General features: G+C 38.2%; 1 protein-coding gene across 1 annotated transcript; it reads left to right on the top strand.

Annotated features, from left to right (window-relative positions):
- The first annotated feature begins 4,541 nt into the window (after positions 1-4,541).
- On the top strand, positions 4,542-22,180 carry LOC130409775 (cadherin-like protein 26). The gene is made up of 17 exons (XM_056733966.1): positions 4,542-4,668; positions 10,359-10,481; positions 10,652-10,813; positions 10,925-11,069; positions 11,227-11,399; positions 11,568-11,699; positions 14,298-14,480; positions 14,639-14,955; positions 15,046-15,182; positions 15,272-15,496; positions 17,652-17,873; positions 19,234-19,352; positions 19,457-19,513; positions 19,965-20,048; positions 20,699-20,740; positions 20,841-20,918; positions 21,052-22,180. Exons 1-17 carry the CDS (start codon positions 4,633-4,635, stop codon positions 21,256-21,258), a joined length of 2,442 nt encoding a protein of 813 aa, XP_056589944.1. The 5' UTR covers positions 4,542-4,632; the 3' UTR covers positions 21,259-22,180.
- The last annotated feature ends 819 nt before the right edge of the window (positions 22,181-22,999 follow it).

Below are 22,999 nucleotides of genomic sequence, written 5' to 3'. Positions count from 1 at the left end.
GCCAGGCAAGGATTCCACAAGCAGGTTGAACACATCACTGTACATCTCGATTAGCTGTTCCTTAGTCAGAGACTCAGACCTGACTTGTTCCATTTAGATCACATCATCTGGGATTGTAAATTGCATCAGGTTGAGATGTTCACAAGTTAACCCTGAGAGGAGTGGACTCTGACGTGTCTGTACTATCTCAAAACACAGTTGGTATTTTACGCCTTTGATGACACATGCAGTATCAAAAACACCCATAGAGTCCAGCGATTCACCTGAATACAGACGTAATTTTACATTACTGGGGCGAAGAAGTGTATGTGGTGTCACAAATCATTTCATCCTTCAATCCCCCATAGTCACAAGTTGTCGCATTTTCTCTCAATCTAGTCACAAAATTGTCTATGGATTCCCCTTCTTCCTGCTTAAAGTGCCCAAACACATACCTCTCTTAAATGATGTTCCTTTCGGGATTAGAAGTATGCTCCCAATAAGTCAAGAATTGCTTTAATGTCTTGTAGCACCGCTGTGAGGTTCAAATTGTGGTGATAAACATGTCTGCATTCCGACCCCATTAAACTTCTCAATGTGCTGGCCTGGATCTCTGCCGTTTTATCAGCCAGGCCTGTGATGAGCGCATAATCCTTAAACTCTGCTCTGAATAGGTCCCAGTTAGCACTCAAGGCTCCGTTCATGTTCATGGGTTTTTACAGAGGTATGTGAGCAGCAACGTGGGCCGGCACAGGGCTAGACTGGCGAGACGTGGCCGCAGCATTATCAGCGTCCATAGTCAAGTGAATAGTCCAAATCGGCTACTACAGCGATACCTTAAAAATAAACAAGCTAGGCATCTTCTGACAACATTGTTTAATGTTATAATAAAAGGCAGACAAGCGCGTACATTTCAGCAGCTTTATTTAATAGCCAACTCCGTAACCTGGAACTGGCAGACAGAATCAATGGACTCTCGATCACATCTCATAACATTTACCCCGTTTACATCCTATGTTATCCTTTTCAGTTGCTGAGAGGTTGATAAATTCCTTTGTTTTTTCACGTATTGACTATTGTCACGGTCTTCTTGTTGAAGTATCAAAAAACTCCATCAACAAACTACAATATGTGCAAAACTCAGCTGCTGCTAGAATTCTTTTTGGGGCCAGGTTTTGTGATCATATTTCTCCTGTGTTGGAGTCTCTACACTGGCTCCCTGTAAGATACCGTATTGATTTTAGAAACCTTATGTTAACATTTAAGGCTTTGCATGACCTGGCTCCGCAGTACCTGTCTGACCTGTTATTGGTGTACACACCATGTCGACATGTGCGTTCTTCTGTGTTTTTTTTGTGGTTTCCAAGACACGACTTCGCACTATGGCTGATAGAGCATTCTCCTCATTTGTTCCTAAGCTCTGGAACCCTCTACCGGCAGACATCAGGGAGGCAAATTCCCATGGAGCATCAATAATTTTGATTAATCTGAAGGCAATGTTCAAAGGGTAAGCTTGATTTAGTCTGATTGGACATTCATGGGATGTGCTGGACCGAAAAAAAAAAACAGATTCATAGAGGCACCATCCTAGACAGACCAACAGATCATTGGATTTCACTTCAACACCCTCACCATCTACAAACCTGACAAACCTGTTCAGTGTTCAAGCACGTTTGGGCAAAAGTTATTTACAGTAAGCGAACGGCAAAACTGAGATATCTGATAAAGCTCCTTTCACTATTTTGTGAATTTGGTGTGTCATGAGTTGGAATTTGCAATATATATATCATAACTGTTTTTGTACAACAAATCAATTATCTGTTGGAACATAACAAAATCATTTGATTTAATTAGTTATTAAAAACAACCATACAAATGCAAGTGTGTCCATGCAAAGCCTTGTTGCACAACACTCTAGAAAGTAAAAACGCACATTCAAATAAAACTAAAAATGTAAACTTAAGTTTCATTTCTGTCTTACATTTTAATACTGCAACCATTTTGGAATTCTGTGCACGCATTATTTCTCCATTGCATCGTAAAGTTTATAAAGAGTTTACAGATTAATCTGTGTCATGACGGTCCCGTGGCAGAGTCATGGCAAAGCCTTAGGTTTTATGTGGCGAGAGACATTTTGGCCCACATAACTTTCCATATGCTCTCTCCGGTCTTGTCTCTGTTCCTGCCGTTCATCGCTGTCTCTCCATAAGTGTTTATCCTCTACACCTCTCCCCTTGTTAATTATCCTTTGTTAGTCTCCTTATTTAATATCCTCATGTCTATAGTCCTGTGCTCGTTCATTTTGCATGTTGGCTATGTTTGCTTGTGTGCCTTGTTACCTTACTTTACCTTGCTTTGCCTTGCCTTGCCTTGCCTTGCTTCGCTTCGCTTCACTTCGCTTCGCCTTGCCAAGCCTTGCCTTGCCCTTCCATGTTTTGTAAGACGTTGTGTAAGATGTTGTGTTCATAGTTTGTTAATTTTTGGTTCCTGTTTTCCATAGTTTCAGTTAGTGTCCTGTTCTCTTGTTTTTCCTCGTGTGAAGTGTGTTTTTTCTTGTATACTGCCTTAGTTCAGTTTTTCCCCATTGTGGATGTTTTCTTTATTATTAAAAGTATATTTGTTACTCCGTACTGCTGCCTGCGCTTGGGTTCTTCCTCTCGCTGTCTCACCCATATGTTGACAGTTATCACGACAAATCTGACTCAAAAAGACAATAGAAGGTATTTGTGGCGTCGCATCACGCCATGTCTCGTGGAGTTACTCTCCAAAAGTCATTTTAAGTATTGCATGGTTCTGCACACTTATAAGAACATGTTTCTGTGACTTTAAAAGTTAAATGGTCATGGAGAGCTGGCAAAAGAGCAAGGTGAGAAAAATAAGGAAAAGAAAAAAAGAAAAATGAAGGAAAATACAAGAGGTGCTAGGGAAAAAAATATGATCTATTTTATATGACATCCTTAAATTGTAAGGTGAGAAAACTTGCTTAGGCAATAATTATTTTTCACCCCAACCATCAACCCAAAAAATCTCACTGCCGTTGTGATGCAGAGTTGGCAACCCTGCCATTAGATTGTAGGCAGCCTCCTGTAGCTGAACACTAGCTGAATAGTCTGGAATCCATTGCTGCTTTGAATGTCCAACGACCACCAAAGAAGCCATAAAATAATCATATTTCATTTTGTGCTGTGTCGTATTTAGGGTCTTGGAAATGTCCCCAGAGTAACAGACCGATGTGCATTCACAAACTTCACAACAACAAAAGTTAACAACAATGTTAATGACAGTGTTTATGTTATGAACCTCACAGAATTCAGCGATTAGTCGATCATGATGTAAACATGGCAGCGTATAGTACATCTGAAAAAAGTCTGCTGAAGATCTGGACCCGGTTGATAATCCTTGACACCTCAAGATAAGAAACCCGGTAGTGACAATACTGTTACAATTAAAATGAAGGGATTAATTAAATGAGGGGTCTAAATGACATCTGACAGGTAACAACTGACCTTGTTTGATAATGTTTTGAATATTTCGGCAAAAAAATTGCTTCAATTTAACAGCATTAGGTTAAAGGGGGAATTTAGATTCTCACATTATTCCTCCATCAATGCAGTCTTGAATGACTGTGGGTTTGCTAAACTCCTCAGGTAACATCTATGGTTTGACCAATTTCAGAACTGACCTGCATGTGCATGAATGACACTCTCGCTTTTTAGATGTATGCAAATTTAAGACTGTTTTCAAACTTTTGGTATGCAGCATGTATCACTTAAATTATTCCAATGTAATTATACAAAATCTTTAAATATCCAGAATATCCTAATATTGCATTTTTAGAGCATACTAACTAAAACTAACTTTTGCTTTTATGATCCAAAAACAAATCATTACAAACAATTATGACAATAACAAATGTAAAATGTTACCTTTATGTAAATTAATATTAACAATTTAGGAACAACATTTAAAAAACGGCCATAATAAAAGAATTGAATCCAATCCCAATTCATTGTAATGGCAGTGGCACATCCTTTTATTATTTACTATTTCAGGCACCATGGGAGGAACCGGAGAGTGTCACCAGACCCATTTGCATCAAATAATATTTTTTGTTCATTGAGTTTTGGTGGAGAAAAGATCTTCTATTCTATTTTTAAAATCTTCAATTATTTCTTGTGTCCTTTAAAATTTAAGTCGGTTCGTAAATTAGCCTGCTGGGCTTATTAGACCAATAATATCATCATAATTTTTGCCTTAAACTAAATTGTATTAGCTTCTATTTTACACCAGAAGCAGACTTTTCTAACAACAGTTTTGTTGTTAGATAATGTATAAACAATTTAATAGTAGAAAATTACATGTCATGTCTTAGAGAGTACTCATTACTGCAGTATAATTAAAAGCACCCTAACAAAGTGTAATAAAAATAAAGATCACATACTTATGTCTCAGTTTTTAGTTTAACCTGTTTTTAGTTCAACTTCTTGGAAGATCATGGGTAGTGACACTGTGGCCCAGTTGCCCTGCCCACCCTCATTTGAATATCCCCTCTCCTCCCCCAGTTGTCACCTGAGCAGCTTTTAAAACTGGAGAAAGAGGAAAAGTCAGTATCAGTCAAACAGTTCTGCTCGAGGCTCACAACACCGCTTCAACATGAGGACCCTTCCTGTCACTTTTCTCTTGCTGCTGGTGAGTTAAATTTATGTGATACAGGTGCAGTATAGTGTCTGTGACCGATTATACCAGCTCATGTTTCTCCCTTTTGGCTTGATCATCTTTCTAAACAATGGCTATTTGTGTTTAGAGAACTGTGTTTAGGGAACTTTTGTACAGGGTGAAATCCAGCTTTATGTACAATACGTGACCGATGACTGAATGATTTGCTTTTGTAATTATCAGCTGTCTGTGGATTATTACAATAACAAGAAGTGAAGCAAGGGCATGCTTGAATTTATTCTGTTGAGTATAAACATTACCATCACAGGGTGTGGATCAAAGTAACTTTAATTCCTTTAAATGTTTTAGAGCATGACACATGAACGATAGTATGCACTGAAATAATCTCTTGAATTGTCAGGTTGAATGCCTTCAGGTATGCCACATCACTTAAACATGAGTCTTTTACATGAGGTATAATGATTTCTTTGGAACGTTGTCAAATTGTAATGAGCCGATCGTCAGGTTTTGAAAAAAGAATTGTGGAGTACATGGACGTTTGAGTGCATGCTGTCATTTAAGCAATATGGGGTCATGACAAATAATAATACATTTATGCTCATGTTCAATTTTCAATAAATATGTAATCTTTTCAATTGAATTATATTGGTAAAATATTGAATTAAGTTGCCGTGTCGCGTGACGTGTCACAACAAGAATATACAGTGTGAGGTTTTCGTGTGTATGTCCTCAAGCGTTCTGAAGAATGTTAATGTCAATGAAAGATTGGTGAACCATTACATACAACATAAAGCACTTTACTTATATATTCAGTTGCCAGTAGTTCAGTCAGAGTGGAATGACACCATTCAAAGTTTCAAATTTTCAAGATCAAGGGGAGATGCATAAAACTTGTATTGAGAACAATGATTTAATTGCAATTTTAGCAAAAATGTAAAAAGAGGAACACTAAATGCAACAACTAATAAGCACAAGCATTACAACTGGTCTCCTTTTTCATGTTCTTACTGTCACATAGTGTAATGTTACAGAAACAATCCCCCTGAAGCAATCTCAGGTCAACATAGTTCCCTTTCTGTCGGTCTCTCGACGTTGTGTCGAGAACGACAGATGGGGTTAGCCCTTGAGAACCAATCAACTCTGACTACTATTGAAAAGGCCAATAAATTTGGCGAATCAAATTTGCATGTTGGTCTCTGCCCCCGGATGTCCGTTGTAAAAGGAAGCCGGCTTGCAGCATTCATTTACCCTTTGTTCTTCAGAGCCTTCGCTCATGACCACGAACAAAACCAATTCAACGAATTCTTCTTCTACATTGCCGGATCTACGACGTAGAGCAGCGGATCGTCCCCACTTGCAGCGACTTTCCCTGGGCGTCTCGGCGGTTCCGGAGGTGTTTTTTCTAAATAGGTCCAGGACTCAGAATTCTCCAGCTCAGCATGTCCCGCTGTTCTCTAGGGTGCGGTACACTCATCGAGGAGGGGGATGGACCCCTTCAACATCGGCTCCAGTTCCTGTGCCCCCACAGGCAGCACCCCGGAAGCTGCGGTTGAAAGGGGAAACCTCCACCCCGTCAGCAACCTTCTCGCAAGAAGTGACACTGACGGGAAGACCCCAGGGAGAACAACATCGCCCGACCTTCACAGCCACGGCTCTGATCGGTCGGTACGGGACTGCTCCTGCCTCGTCACCAAAGCCGGACCTTTTTCAGGGCCTGGTGCCCACTTACTCACAAAGCTTTTCCGTTCTCCCCGGGTGTACTTGCAGCTGATCGCACACTCAACTGGACTGTGCCCGACAACCCTACCTCACGCCCTGGCAAAGCGCAGGGTCGTACACACACAACAGCTGCCACCACTCTCAAACCGACAGTGCGTGCAGTGCGTGCCAACCTTCCCTCCGGGGACCCCCAGCGACATATGGTTAGCTCCGCCAGCCGACGAACCACAGACCGTCCCCTTGGTCCCCCTGTCACAGTCCCTGGGAGTTCGAGAGCTGCCCACACTGTCTCGGTGGCTAATGAGGGCGGTTCGTCTTGGTTACTCGATCCAGTTTGCCAGAGACTCTCCCAAGTTTCGGGGGATCCTCTCTCCCTCTGTCAAAGGCAGGGACGCCTACGTACTTCGGGTAGAGGTCACCACCCTTCTGGCGAAACAGGCATCGAGTTTGTCCATCAAAACCAAGATGTTCAGTGGGTTACAGCCCGCACTTCATCGTTCCCAAGAAAGATGGCGGGTTGCGCCCCATAGGTCTGCGTAACCTGAACGAAGCACCTTCACAAACTGCCGGTCAGGATGCTCACGCAGAGGCTCATCCAGACATCTATCAGGTGTCAGGATTGGTTTCGTGGCAATCGACCTGTTCTCCCTTTCGGTCTGTCCCAGTCCCCACGGTCTTCACGAAGATCCTGGAAGCTCCCTATCTCCCTGAGGGGAGGAAGGTGTGCGGTACTAAAATATCTCAACGACTGGCTTATCTTGGCACACTCGCGAGATCTGTTATGTACACAAAGGGACCTTGTGATACGGCTCCTAGATCGATTGGGACTTCAGGTCAATCGAGAGAAGGGCAAGCTCTCCCCAGTGCAGAGCATCCTCTTTCTCGGTATGGAACTCAACTCTGTCACCATGTTGGCGCGACTGTCCGCTGTTTCGACTGACTAAGGTCCCTCTGGGCAGGTTACGAGGCAAGTCGTGGTGGCGACGGCCGCCTCCCTACAAGGGTGCAGTGCACTGTGTAACGAGCACGCAGTAGCGGGGAGTTGCACGAACCCCCGCCTGCGCTGGCATATCAATTGGCAAAAGTTGTGGGCTGTGCTACTTGCACTGAGCAAGCTGCGGCCTCTCGTAAAGGACAAGCAAATCAAATCGCCACGGTGGCGTACGCTCACGGCAACTAACACAACTTGCTCAACGCTTCCTCCGGTGGAGTCAACAGCTGACCCTTTCCCTGTGGGCCACACACATCCCAGGCAAACTGAACCAGACAGCCGACATGCTTTCTCATCAGTATACGCCTCGTGGAGAGTGACGACTCCACCCCCGCGCAGTCCAGCTCATTTGGATGCTGTTTGGGTAGGCCCAGGTCATCCTGTTCGCCTCCCACAACACCACCATTGCCCGCTTTGGTACTCCCTGTCCGAGGCACGGATACAATTGCGCACAGCTGACCGCGGGATGGGCGGAAGTACGCCTTCCCCCCCAATGAGCCTCCTTGCGCAAACACTGCGCAAGGTCAGGGAAGAGGAATACCAGGTGTAGTACCAGGGAAGAGGAGTAACAGGTGGAGCCACACTGGCCAAACCGCACTTGGTTTTCAGAGCTGAGGCTCTGGACAACGACTCCCCCTGGCCCATTCCCCTGGCCCATTCACCTGCTCTCTCAGGGGAAAGGCACGTTCTGGCATCCCAGATCAGACCTCTGGAACACCCATGTCTGGTCTCCAGACGGGACGAGAAGATCCAGAGTTGGCTACTCTCCCTCTTTGGCGGAGACCGTCACCCAGGCTAGGGCCCCATCTACGAGGCGGTTATACGCCTCTAGACGGCGCCTGTTCTCGTCCTGTTGTCTCTCTCAACTAGAAAGACCCACTGAGGTGATCGATCAGGATCGTGTTGTCCTTCTTAAGAGACTGGAGAATAACATCTCCCCTCCACACTGTATGTAGTCGCTATCGCCACTCATCACGACTCAGTTGATGGAAAGTTTCTAGGGCAACACGACCTGGTCACCAGGTTCCTAAGGGGCGCGAGAGGGCGGAATCCGCCTCGTCCCCGTTCCATACCCTCTTGGGACCCTAAAGTTGTTCCGATCTTCCTCACCTGACGAGTAAGACGGCCCTCCTGATGGCACTCGCTTCCTTCAAGAGGGTAGGGGACCTCAAAGCATTCTCCGTGTCCCCGGATTGCCTTGAATTCGGCCCTGGAAACTCTCACGTTATCTTGAGACCCATGCCCGGATGCGTGCCCAAAAGTTCCTACTACTTCCAACCGGGGCCACGTGGTGAACTTGCAGGCGCTCCCCATCGGGGAGGAAGACCCAACCCCATCCGTGTTGTGTCCAGTCCGCGCACTGCGCCTCCACCTGGACCGTACGAAGAGCTCAGAAGCTCTGACCAGCTCATTGTCTGTGTTGGAGGACAGCAGAAGGTGAAGGCTGTCTCCAGCAGAGGCAGGAGCACTGGGTCGTGGATGCCGTTACGATGGTATACCGATCTCAGAATCTCCCATGTCCACACGGGGTATAGCCACCTCCTGGGCACTGGCCAGAAGCGCCTCTCTATCAGACATCTGTAAAGCTGTGGGTTGGGCTACGCCTAAAAACACCTTCGCAAGGGTTAACAACCTTCGCGTAAACCTGGTGTCAGCCCACATCCTGCATGGCGACATGTAGGACTGGCATCCAGGGGGGCATATGCCTGCGAAAGCACCTTTCCACCAGAACAGGCATTCCATCCATCACTAAGCAAGCACCCCCTGGGGGTTGGCTGGGCAGAGCAGCCTTCCCCCTTAGGCCGGGATACCATATGAGCGGCATGCAAATTTAATTCGCCAAATTTCATTGGCCTTTTCTATATTAGTCAGAGTTGATTGGTTCTCAAGGTTGAACCCCATCTGTCGTTCTCAACAACTGAGGTTACAGACGTAACCAAGACGTTTTGCTGTATGGGGGAAAAGGTGGTAGGCAAGTTTGGTATTAATATAAAAAATGTCACATTTCACAAAAACATTATACAAAAATATAATTATTTGATGTATTATATAATTCATGACAGTTTCATTCATACAATTGTGCAATACAGAAGATGATTCATAGTAGATCATTATCGTAACACAGGTGCAGAATTTCAGGAGATTATACGCACAATATAAAAAATGATCTATCTATCTAGATATTATCCATCTATCTTTAGTAGTGTAAAATTAGTAATAAAAGACAAGTTTATCAAAGTGATATAGAAGATATTTAAAGAGTTAATTTGCTAAATCAGATTTTTAAAAAAACTAAATCTAAAATCTTATTCTGCAATAACCATAATCCTATTATTATCAATCAAACTGTAGTGAAAAAATACAAAAAATTTAAAAATGCCTCAAAGAATACAGCCAACACGTATATAATAACACATAATAAAAACATGATATCAATTTAAAACATGATTTTGGAGTTTTTTTGCCCATCCTGTATATATACACGCGTCTTACTGTCTTTTTTTCAACAAACTAACAAATTAAATGGAAAACCTGGAAAAACGATAAACTTTTAATTATAAGTTTAGACTGATGTCTGCTTGTCAGTTTAGAGGGGAGCATTTTTTATTTTTGACATTCATTTAAGAGTTTCTTAATGTCGTTTTTCTTAATGTCAACGAGAGCATCGCAAATATTGAAATATTTTGACAAATGAAGATGATTATTTTAGACAAATGAGTCTAGATTGTAATACAGCGTTTCAATAATATATAAATCAGTGAAAACATGACCTAGATATATGTAACATTGACTTAGTAAGACCATGTCAAAGATTGAAATTATAGTGAAATTAATGATTGTAATTAAACTTTATGCTCATTATTTCAGAATTAGATAATGAGACTTTTGCCTGGTTTTCATTGACTGGGTCACATATCATTTTATAATATGAATGTACGTGTATATGATACTTTACATACAGTAAGTTTTGTGTTTATATTTTTTCACTCAGTTTGCCTTGACCACATATACATGGGCTGATACAGGAAGGATAAGACAGAAACGTGCATGGATCATCGATTCTTTTTCTATTGAAGAAGAAAATCCTGGACCGTTTCCATATAAACTCGGAAATGTGAGTCACATTCTAACACTCACTGATTTCAACTGGGATATTCATCATCTTTTTGTTTCCTTTTCATTTGTAAAAATCATTTATCATTACAAATTAAATGCTGGACATAGATTTATTTTAATTAAATATATTAATAAATAATGAATGTCTATTTTCGATGTGTGTTTCAGATTGAACTCGATAGGAAATATTTAGTGAATTTCGCCCTTTACGGGGAGGGTGTGACTGAAGAACCGAAAGGTGTTCTTAGCATTAATGACCAAACCGGTGAAATTTGTGTACATAAAAAAGTGGATTACGAATCCATAGCAGACAGTTCTAAAGCTCTCAAAGTAGGTGTTCCTCAAAAAAAAAATTTTTATTGCATAATAAATCTAAAATGTCTTTCATTTAAATACACTGCCAGTCAGGTCTGTATATTAAGTGTCATCTTACCTTAACAGCTCCATTTTGAAGCCGTAAATAGATCTAACAATGAAGTGGACACAAGGCTTGGAGTTGAGATCAAGGTATTGGACATAAATGACAATCCCCCCATATTTCAACAATCAAACTATGACGTCACGCTGGAAGAGTCACATGCCCAAGGTAACATAAAATTTAAGCAATAGTTCCCCAAAAAGCCTTTCGAAGTGTTTTTGCGTCCCTTTAAATGTTTTGAAGGTTGTCTTTCCAAAAAAGCACAACACAAATAATCACTTAATGCTTGTGTAGACACTATTTTTTCATTTTCATTTCCATTCAGGTGACAAGATTTTGACTGTGTTGGCATCTGATAAAGACGATATAACAACTCTTAACGGAACCTTTTCTTTTGCAATCAAGTCTGTCATACCAAAAACAGACAATGTTGAGTTTTATATAAAACAGAGTGACAGAGTAGCGACAATTTATTTTAAAGGGTGTTTGGATTATGAGGTATGAGCTTCATTTGTTTTTATATTACATACTGAATTGCATATAAATTATAATTACCTGCTATGTGTTTAATCCAAATCGGCACTTTCCACTAAACATACTGTACATGAACCAGACTTTGTGTATAGCCCATGTTTTCGTAAAGATTCTCAATTAAAAATCTTTCAGAAATCTCCAAAATATACAATTCTGCTTGAAGCAAAGGACCACGGAGAAAAGAAACAGCTCTCAAGCACAAGTACAGTGACAGTCAAGATTTCTGACAATAACAACCACATTCCAGAGTTCACCGGCCAAACAGTGAGTTCCTCTATTGATTTAAAGATTTTATGTCTGTGAGGTTCTCGGATATTGTTTGGATGCTCTGATAAACATTTTCCCAAAATAAGAGTCAACTATGGGTTAAATGATTCCCAAAACAATAGTTCCAACATGTTCGCAAACAGCTACGCTTGGATTACATTATGGCTGCTGTCCTTCTGAAACCTTGTCTCTCCATATATCATGATTTGGTAACACTTTATAATAACTGCACGCTATGAATCATTAGTTAAGCATCAGTATATAGTTAATTAAAAATTTATGAAGCATTGACCCCACATTAATAGACATAAGTAAGCAGTTTATAAATACAGCTATAAATGCTTTGTTCTTGATTTATAAGCATGTATATAATATGCTTAATAATCAAATTTTCATACTTTATTAAGGATGAATTCATCATTTCTAAACTAAGGATTACATTACTTACAAACCAGTTAGTTAGGAGTTGTCAGGCACTATGTATGCCTTGTAGAGCATTTACAAATGACAGTTAAAGGCTCAGTTATCTTCTAAACAGAAATAGGAAAAACACAACACAGAGGGATTCAGAACATAGAAATATTTATTTCAAGATGCGAAAGAAATTAATCTGTACAACTGTAAATATTAATGAATATAAAACTATTTAATATAAAATAAAAAATAAACCTCTGCAAAATTAAAATTGTACAACCGAACATATAAATTAACATTAAATGAATTTATATAAGATGAAAAATAAACTTCTGAATTTTTTTTAATTCCTGCACACCTCCAGAAAAAATATAACCGTGAAGTGATATGCAACTCTCATTTGTAAACGCTTTACAAGGCATACATAGTCCTCACTTTAGATGAGCTCACAAAAAATAGTTATCTAACAACTAGTAAATGTTTTATAACTACATTAATTAATCATGAATTACAGTAGGAATGTGTGTTAAAAAAACATTTATTAACAAATTAAGTAACTGTTACTATATGTCAGAATAATAAGATGTATAAATGTGCATTCAAAGAGTTTATTAATCATTTACTTACACTTTCTAAATGATCTCATGAACCACTGACAACTCCTAACTAACTGGTTTGTAAGTAATGTAATCCTTAATTTAGAAATAATAAAGTATGAAAATTTGATTATTAAGCATATTATATACATGCTTATAAATCAAGAACAAAGCATTTATAGCTGTATTTATAAACTGCTTACTAATGTCTATTAATGTGGGGCCAATGCTTCATAAATGATTAATTAACTATGTACTGATGCTTAACTAATGATTCATAGCGTGCAGTTATAATAAAGTGTTACCCATGATTTTTTTGCCATAAATCATTTTTATTAGTCACCCTTTATGTTTGTCACTGGGTTTTGCAAATATATAATGCATAAAAAGTATTTAAGTATTAAAAAGTCCTTTGACACGCAGTGTTTTTTCTCCGTTTCCTGAAATACTCCTAATTTTTACATCAGGGGACAGCAGCGACAGTTTCTTACTAGTTTGACATGCACACAACACAGATCGTGTTTTTGAGCAAAATAACAAAGAATGTTGTGCATTCTATAGGATAACATTTTCATTTTATGTATTTTAGTTTGTCAAGAGAAATAAAGCACTGTTTTTGAAAAGTGCGCATATCCAAAGACCGACTGAACATGCTCTTGTGCTGGATCCGGGACGAAACATTTAAACTGGCATGTCCCACCTCCAGCCTCAATGCATTTAAAGGGATAGTTCACCCAAAAATGAAAATCCTGTCATCATTTAATCAGCCTTGTTCCAGACCTGTATACATGTATTTGTTCTGTTGAACACAGTGAATGATATTAGGAAGAATTGTTGCAATTTTCAGTTCTGGGACATCATCCACTATCATAGTAGAAACACAAAATAAGACATTTTAAAGAATTTAGGAAAGCAAACTGTTCTGGGGCACCTGTAACTGCCATTTTCATTTTTCCCTATTATGGCAGACAATGATGTCCCAGATCTGAAAATTGCTAACATTCTTCCGAATATTTTTCTCGGAACAAAATATTTTATACAGGTTTGGAAAGAATTTGGGTGAATTATCCCTTTAAGTCGATCAAGAGTTACTTCATATTAAAGAATACCAATACAATATTTAATATTTGAATTTTTTCATAAAACCTAAAACATAACATGTTACTGGAAGCATCATCTCCCTAAGGTCAGGGTTGATTAATCTGCCCTGATTTCAGAGGTCAGATATCCCACATCGAGTGCCTTTCCAGTCGTTCATTTCTGGGTTTAAGGTGGGAAATAACAAAACCCTAGTTCTCTGGAATGCAATTTAGGAGCCCTTCCTGTTGGTTTCCCTGAGGTACTTTGGAGGTAAAGCAGCAGGTTACGCTGTTGTTCGGGAAGAGCACCCCAGTTTGACAGAAGATGAAAGATGTTTGTAGATCATAAAATGAGTGCCACACAATGCATTGCAGGAGAATGTAGATTTTTTTGTCCTTTTCAGAAATGCAGTTGATGACCTACAGTTGATGGCTTCCTGCAAGATCATGTTGCGCAGATATAAAACTCCATAATATCCTAATGTCACATTTGACTTCTGTTTTAGGGCAGTGGGAAAGTAAAGGAGAGAGACATTGGGACTGAAGTTTTGAGATTTCAAGTAACAGATAAAGACACACGTGGCACAAATGCCTGGAAAGCTAAATACATAATCCACGGAGATACCAAACATATATTTAAAATTGAAACAGATCCAACTACAAATGAAGGGATTTTAACTGTTGTGAAGGTACGCTGATGGTTTTTATTAAGTATGCCACAAGTATTTTTTATGTATAAAGTGTTTCTGAATGAAAATAACAGTATTTCTGATTTATGACTTTAAATAAAACAAACAGTTACATTTAAGAGATATATATGTCTCTTCTGGTTACTCTTTTTACTCAGGCAATGGACTATGAGGAGCAGGCATACCAAAATGTGTCCATCAGTGTGCAGAATGAGGCTCCTTACTTTTCATGTACAATTAAAAACCGTCCAGATAACTCTATGTGGGAAGTCAACAGATTTTTTGAAACCCCCAAGAGTAATCCAAAACTCTACAAGTTCATCCCTGTGACGATTTATGTTGAAGATGTCAACGACCCTCCAGTATTTACACCACCTGTAACAGATGTTAACATACGGGAAAACACAGATGTGGGAACTTTTGTGACAACAGTAACTGCTGTTGATTCGGATGGAGCTCATGGAAACACAATAAGGTAAGTGAAGCTGAGTTTATGTAACACTAATAGCACTGTACTTTGCAAGATACAGAATCATATAAACACAGGTCCCTCTCCTTCTGTCAGATATGTCAAGGGGCAAGATGACTCTAATTGGATAACTGTTGATGAAAGGACTGGAAAAATATCCGTAGCAAAACTTATGGATAGAGAATCTCTGGAAAACAGTACTTACACAGCAATCGTGTTTGCAGTGGATAATGGTATGGTATATTATATTAATATCAACTATATTATAAATGCATATTTTGGATGTTTTGGACTGTATTATGTTCATGCATGTGATTGACAGGTGAACCACCACTGACTGGCACAAGCACTGTGCGTATTCACTTGCAAGACCTAAATGATAATGTGCCACTGTTGACTGTGAATCACGTCAATTTGTGCTTGGACAAAGAGCCCACAAGAGTCAACATCACAGCTGTAGACCTGGACCTTCCTCCATACAGTTCACCTTTCTACTACGAGCTGTTAGGAGATGTTAAGGGGAAATGGAGGATTGATCCAGCTCAAGGTAATCCCACTTTCCATCGACTGCATTCATTTATTAGATTTATGATGACCCTTTGACCCCAAAAGATTTTTCAACATGCATGTTTAAAGTTAACATGAAACTAAAATTGACATGGTTAATATGTCAGCTAATTTGATTTATGTCATTCCACCCCAAAATGTGCTTTTTCATAATACAGACAATTTTATTCCACTGCTACGAGAACACTGTAAAAAAGATTACGACAGAAATATACCATGAAATAACATTTATTTCCGGTTAAATTGTAAAACGTATAATCAATTGTTTTCATTGTTATTCTTGTGAATATGCAGTCTTTTTCTGTAATTTCAGTTTTTGACCCTATTCAAAAAATCCATTTTTTTCCAAAAAAATATTTTATGCCTGCTGAGGTGCTAGAAATAATCCGTAAAATAACCATTTCCCCCTCCAAAATAACAATTTTCCCATGTAAAAGAACACATTTTTCTTGTAAATTTGTGGTCTTTTCATGTATTTTCACGTTTTTTTTACATCATGTTGATTAATGCACCACAACAATAAAAGGTAGGTCAAGAGCGGAGTACAAACGACTTGTGGAATTTACGTTTTTTTCATAGTACTTTTCCGTTTTTTATAGTATATGTGAGAAATCTGTAAAAACAAAATTAAGTTTTATTTAAAGGTTGTGACTATGGGGGCAATTGTAATTTTTTTACGTTTTCCATCATAACTTACAGACAATTTAAAATACACAAGTCGTCTTTTGATTCGAGAAACAAATATGGTGCACTAATTGTCGAATAATAATATATTTCACTCAGATGATATGACATGGTCTGATTAACCAGAATTTGAATGAATTTGTAAAAAGACGTATAAACAGAATAACTCAATGAGGTCATTGATAACGTCATTGATCCACTGATTGATGATTTACTATGTTTTTACCACAACAAACAGGTGTATTTAAAAATACACCTTTTTCAAATGTAGTTTTAAGTTTAAATTATGTAAAAAACTAAAATATGTAAATTATCGAAATTATTTTGCTCTGGGGCAATTGTGACACAATCTTTTAACTGGCCCCGATGTTGTAACCAAGATAAAGTCTAGCTGGAATGCTAGCTAGCCACGCCTATGTTATTTTATCCTAGAGTTCAAATGTGTGTTAATTTGCAGTCAGTCTAAACTTGAAAAATACATCCAAAAAGTAACTGTGATACATCTAAACCAGTTTTTGTTAAAATCTTAGGCAGGGGTACAATGCTCCTTCTCCACAGGCAGAGAGAGAATCCTTCTGAGCATGTGCAGATGAAGTGTCATCACTCTAGTGTCTGATCAGAGGAATTGCGTGTATTACAATTACCCCTTGTCTCTTTTTTTATTTACTGATACAGGGGAACATGAAAAGACAGACATGGGTTTAGCTATTGTTTAATTGTATGCTCCAAACTTCTTCAAACATGAAATCAATTTCTTGTGAAGACAAACTCAGTTTTGGAGATCTGTACTTTTAGAATCCTTCTAAAAAGCCCAACTCTTTTGATCACACTGTACCTTTACGAGGAACTTTACATAATCTTTTTAACTGTTGACAGAAATGAATCCGTGAAGCAGTGTATTGACTTAGTTTTCGTTTTGTCAGGGGATTGTGCCTACAGCACCTTATTTACAAAAGCTGCTTTCTACTGACAGTTATATCATTGACAGCTCATAATTATTTTTATAGTATGTCGACGTGCCATTTTCATATTCGCAAGAATCATGTAGCCTGCCGAACAGATATTCATATGGAATGACATCACAAGAGTGAACGTTTACTGACTCAAGTCTCAAAGTAGGCAACAGCAAAAGTGTGCAAAGATATTACAATACATCCCATTCATTTTGGATGATCGTCAAAATGAAGATAATAACTACATAATAAATGGGTAATAAGAGAATCACTTTTAGGGGAATAATTGGAGTCGATACGAAATAAGAATTTACGTTGTGTGTGTCACCAGCACCATTATGCAATGTTACATTAAATAGGTCGTAAATTCTGTTGTATTTTTTGCATTTGAACAAAACATGGACCATCTGTAAAATTATTACATCTTGAAAAAGACTGCTCCATGATCTTTGACATGCAAAGACTATTTTCTGTTTTCTCCCTTTTTCTCGATTTAAGGCACGACTGTGGATCTTGTAAAAGAAAGCAATGTATATTCCGGTCATCATTTCCTCCAGATAAGAATCGCAGACCAGCAGGGATTTTCCACCATGCAGAATCTGTCAGTCACCGTGTGTAACTGCGCTAGAGATTCCAGTTGTCATGAAAGGATGGTGTCTAAGGCTCGAATGGGCAGTGGGGGAACCTGGGCCTTGATTCTTGCAGTTCTACTTCTCGCAGGTAAGGTGGAGTGCAACTACGTAAAAACCTGGCTCAACTTCATGTTCCAGTTACTGTGACAGCACCTGAGTTGGTTTTATTATACTGTGGATTTCCAATAGCAATCTATCTTAAACACAATGGTAGGACGATAAAAAATTAGCTAGTTTCCTGAGTTTCCCAAACTGGGGTTCACAAACTCTTGGTGGTTTGTGAGGGAATAGCGGGGGTTCTTGAGTTGTTTACCTTTGACTGCCAGTCCATATACAAGTTGTTCCAAGTGCTTTATAAATTTGAAATTGCAAAGAAATGCAACAGGTTTAATAAGAACAATATTATGTAAAATACCTTAAACTGAACTAAAACTGAACAGTTCATTTTAGAAGTAACATGTAAATATCGACTTAAATTCTCAGTGGGTATTTCAAGTAATATTTAGGTCAAAGGGGTTCGGCTCACAAAAGAATGTTTGAAACCCTTCTTTTGTATACTCCTTGAATCTTTTCTTTCAACAGCTCCATATGTTGTGATTGGACCAAATGAGCGAATTAGCATTCTTTGCTGTGTCTGTGTATTAAATATGCTATCGACAATTAACCGTCATTCTATAGTTTTAGATCAATATATCAGATCTGAGTGGTAAAGTAATTTTTGCTTATAAACTTGAATATTCGGCAAGATTTGGTCGATACATCGCTTGTGAGAAGAGAAACGGAAGAATGTTTTATTTGAAAATACTTCGGTTTTACAGTCAAATTAGTTTCATCATTTTCAGTCCTCATTCCAGCTGTGCAGGGTGTGGTCTTTCAGAAATACTTCTTTCAAAATGTCAAAACTTGTGGTTGCATCTAAAAAAAACTGTCAAGCCTGTATAAACCTGTAAGTGCTTGCATTACTACACGTCAGTAAAATGCTACTTAGGGCACCATTTCACATTCATGACTCATAGGTGCTGTGTTTGGTTGTGATAAATGCATATAAAGTATTTTACTTTAAGCATTTGTACCTTATTTTTGAGGAAAAAACTAAATGGAACTATGGGTTCAAGATTTAAGAAAATGGAAGGAACAAAATAATATTATTTTGTTGAAATATTTACACAAATGTTCACATGTTAATATTCACATGTTGACATCTAGGTAATTGTTGACATCTTGGTAACATTTTGTATTTTTTTTTAATTGTTCTCATTTTCTTGCTTCTATTGAACATTTTCATTCATGCTGAAATAGCACGAATCATCGGATTTTCAACGAACTTGTGATGCTCATGCCAGTTCCGGCGCAGTGAAAGAATTTGTCCATAATTAGAATTGATCAGAAAGTTATTTTCTACTGGTGATTTATCCATGGTTTTAAAAATGTCTTACTTTGTATTTCAGTAATTCTCTTAATGGCATTTTTGATGACATGCAAGGCACCAAAAAATATGATTCCATTAGATAATGGCTTTGGTCGTCTGATCACAACCAACACTGAAATACCAGGAACAGATTGCATGGTAATTTCATCACAAAACTTTCTGCAACATTGGGATTTTGTATTTATATGTGACATGGCAGATATCACTTAATGATCTTCTATAATGTTAATCTCTTCATGCAGGTTCCTTTCAATGGAAACGATGAAACACACTCTCATAGAGAAACCAAGGTTCCTACGGTATGCTTAGATCAGTACAGAACATCTCAAAACTTTAGATACAATTAAACTGCATGTTATGAAAATGTTTTTTTCCTGGTTCTGAATATATTTTGCAGGAATGTATTCCTCTTGCAATGAGGGGACAGTACTACCATTGAGCCAATGAGCTCCCATGATAACTGACAGATTTGAAAGAAAAAAAAATATTTGAAAAGAAAAATATGTAGCCATTTCAAAGATCCTACTTTATTTGTATGTCATTAAGTTACTGATAAGGAATCAAAAGTTAGCAAATTTGTGACTATATGAACAAATATATTGCCTTTATTAAAGCACACAACGTTCTTCATGATCCCCTTAAAATAAAAGGAAAACAAACATCTTTCTTGTTTGTTATATTTTTAGTCCTGCAAAAAAAACTATGAATTTCAAAATATAATAATGATACTTTTTCCCTTGAAATATACAGATCATAATTAATGGGGTGCAGGATGTTGCACAAGTCCCGAACTCAATCTCCTCTGACCATTTGATTCAAACGTCACTATATGGAGTAAGTATTTAGGTTTTTCAATTCCATAGCTACAGTTTTTGGTTACACTTGTTACATATTTTAGAGAAATTGTTCATAAGAATAATATTCATTAACAACATTTACACCTTACTATAAGGTTCTGGTGGATCGATTTTAAATACGCTTAAATTACAAAGTATGAATACTAAGTATATTATTATAGACCACCTATGGCGAAACATTAAAAATGTTTTAAATGTTTTTAATGTTGTTTATACAGTATGTTTATGTGTTGTTTTAATATGCATTAATATGAATTTGCATATTCATGTTTGCTTAATGCAGCTTCATTTCATTTCATTTATGCATTTGGCAGACGCTTTCATCCAAAGCGACTTGCATTGAATTGTTTTATAATGTTTTTTAAATGAGTATGTGTAATCCCCTGGGATCGGACCTATGACATAGGCATTGCTAGTGCCATGCTCTTACCACTGAGCCACAGGAAAGCAGAGGTTTAGAGTCACATTCAAGCTAATTTAAAGCAGGAAAGGTTTTCACAGGGGAAAAAGTTTAAATATGTAATTTTAAGGTATAGGGTTATTGACCACATGGGGGACTAAAGTAAACATATATCTGAAACATGGCTAACTTCTAATTTTTTTGTGTTGTGTCATGTGCTGTTTCAGAGTTATACAAGACATTTAAGCAGGGATATCATAAATTATCAGGTAAATAAAATTGAATGTAATAAGTTGTTTTTCACATCACACTGACTCAACAGCTCATCCGTTTTTTTCCACATTATCATGTCCAATTTGTTTCATATAGAGATCAAGCATTAGGTCATCCACATCTTACAGTAGGATCACCATCATGAGGCAAAAACTCTTCAGTCTCATCAACCAGGTGATTTTTTTCTCTTTTTTTAACCTTGTCAATGTGTGCCACTAGCCTTAGATACTGTAAGTTTTAAGTTATAAGGATATTGAGAAGCTGGTTTCATGCTGTTTTCTGTGTCTTTTATATTCTTCTTCTGCAGCGACTTCTTGTTCTTCAAACCTGTGATGAGGACCGTGATGCTTATAAACCGCACTGTTATGCACATGAAGGAGAATTTATTGCCAATGCTGATCTGGATACAATCTCCATCGCTGAGACGGACTTTCTTCCAGAATCACTTAATTATCTAGACTACAAATTCAGTAAACTAGCAACAATTTGCAGTCCTCCCCCGATGAAAACGTGACAACTTTATCAGAAAGTATAGCAGGTTTATTCAATGCAAAACTGATATGTTATGAGCACGTGAAGTTAAAGAGTGATATATAACAGTGAATGATCTGGGATGTCGGGATATGAAATATGGGATAAGGGTCTTTCTACTGATAGTGTTACAGTTCAGAGTTTATGAATCTGTGTTAATAATAACTAGTTGTACACATGTATTATTTGCTGTAAATAGAAGAACACGAGCTTTCACAACTGTAAACATGAATTGGGAGGGTGCTTTTATTCCAAGTGACTCACAGTTTATTGATTTCAAAGAAGACACGTTATCAGTTTGTGTTTTCCTAGTAAGCGAACCTATGACCTCCAACATTTCTGACTTTTTCAACTCAATAATGTCTCTAAAATTATTTCAGATGTTCCATTAGCTTAGTCAACAAATTCATGTCCATTGCACTGCACACGGGAAAGCTTATACAGAAACATTATTTACAACACTGGTAACAGACAATTGCACTCATCAACCATATGAGGCATCCGTTAGCAAATGTTCCACAGTGTTGTTTTAAGGTCCACTGATGATTGGTAAAATTAAGTTTGAGTTTTGTTTTGGACATGTTCATTTAAAAGAGTGATACATTTTGTACCACAGACACAAGCTTCATTTGCCCACAGGGCTCATTTTGTTTACATTATGCCTGGAATCTAGGTTTGGGCTTTTGGATTGAAGTCAATATAGTGTTGACTTAAGAAGCATCTAGTATAATGCTTGAAAAAACATTAAAGTGCGTGTGTATTGTCGCTTCGGGGAGCAATGAAATATGTATCCATTTTTGAATCTTTCTTTCTTTGTTGAACTGTGAATGTTTCAGAGTTATTTGTATATGTGAATGGGCTATTGAAAAAGAAGACTCAATAATAAAATCCAGTATTCGTTTTAAGCAGAGTGTATTACTGTGGACGGGTTCATTGCTGCAAAACTGCAACTGTTGCTAGACGTTTTCATTTGGACTCCCATAACCTGTTCAACCAGTTTTGTTCTTTTTCCTGAATGTTCACCTCCTGCAATTTCTCAGTTTGAAATATCACAGAGTTCAAATCTCAACTCCCTGCAGCTGCCTGTACCTTCAACAAAACTACGTCGCATATCATAACAACTCAACTCAACTTTATTTATATAGCGCTTTTTTTTACAATTTTCATTGTTACAAAGCAGCTGTACATGAGACACATTGAATACAAGAAAAACAACTAAAGGCATATACCTGTAAAAACAAGAAAAAGTTGAAAACAACAAAAGACAAACATACAAATACTCCACTCACACAATATGCATACATACTTACACACATTGACATAGACGCACACACGCAAACACACTTGCACACACGCATAGGGAAAGCACACATAGGAGATAGAACCACAGGTCAAATATTAAACGCGTGTTTAATAAAGGGTTTTTATCCCCTCCTTAAAGGGATAGTCATCATTTAATCACCCCGTATATGACTCTAAATTCTGCAGAACAGAAAAATATATATTTTTTAAGTGTCTCTGTGGTTTTGTGTCGATACAATGGAAGTCAATAGGCTCAATGAAGTGAAGTGACTAATTATTCAGATATGGTGACCCATACCCCGAAATGTGACCTCTGCTTTTAACCCATCCAGAGAGTAGTGAACACACAAACACACACACGCGAAGGGAGCAAGTAGGGGAAAGGTGGCTTGCTCAAGGGCACCTCATTCGTTACCCGCCGG

This window comes from Triplophysa dalaica, chromosome 20, assembly GCF_015846415.1.
Source record: "Triplophysa dalaica isolate WHDGS20190420 chromosome 20, ASM1584641v1, whole genome shotgun sequence".
Lineage (NCBI taxonomy): Eukaryota > Metazoa > Chordata > Actinopteri > Cypriniformes > Nemacheilidae > Triplophysa > Triplophysa dalaica.
The sequence above is the reverse complement of the archived record's forward strand: the minus strand, read 5'-3'. Positions and strand labels throughout refer to the sequence as shown.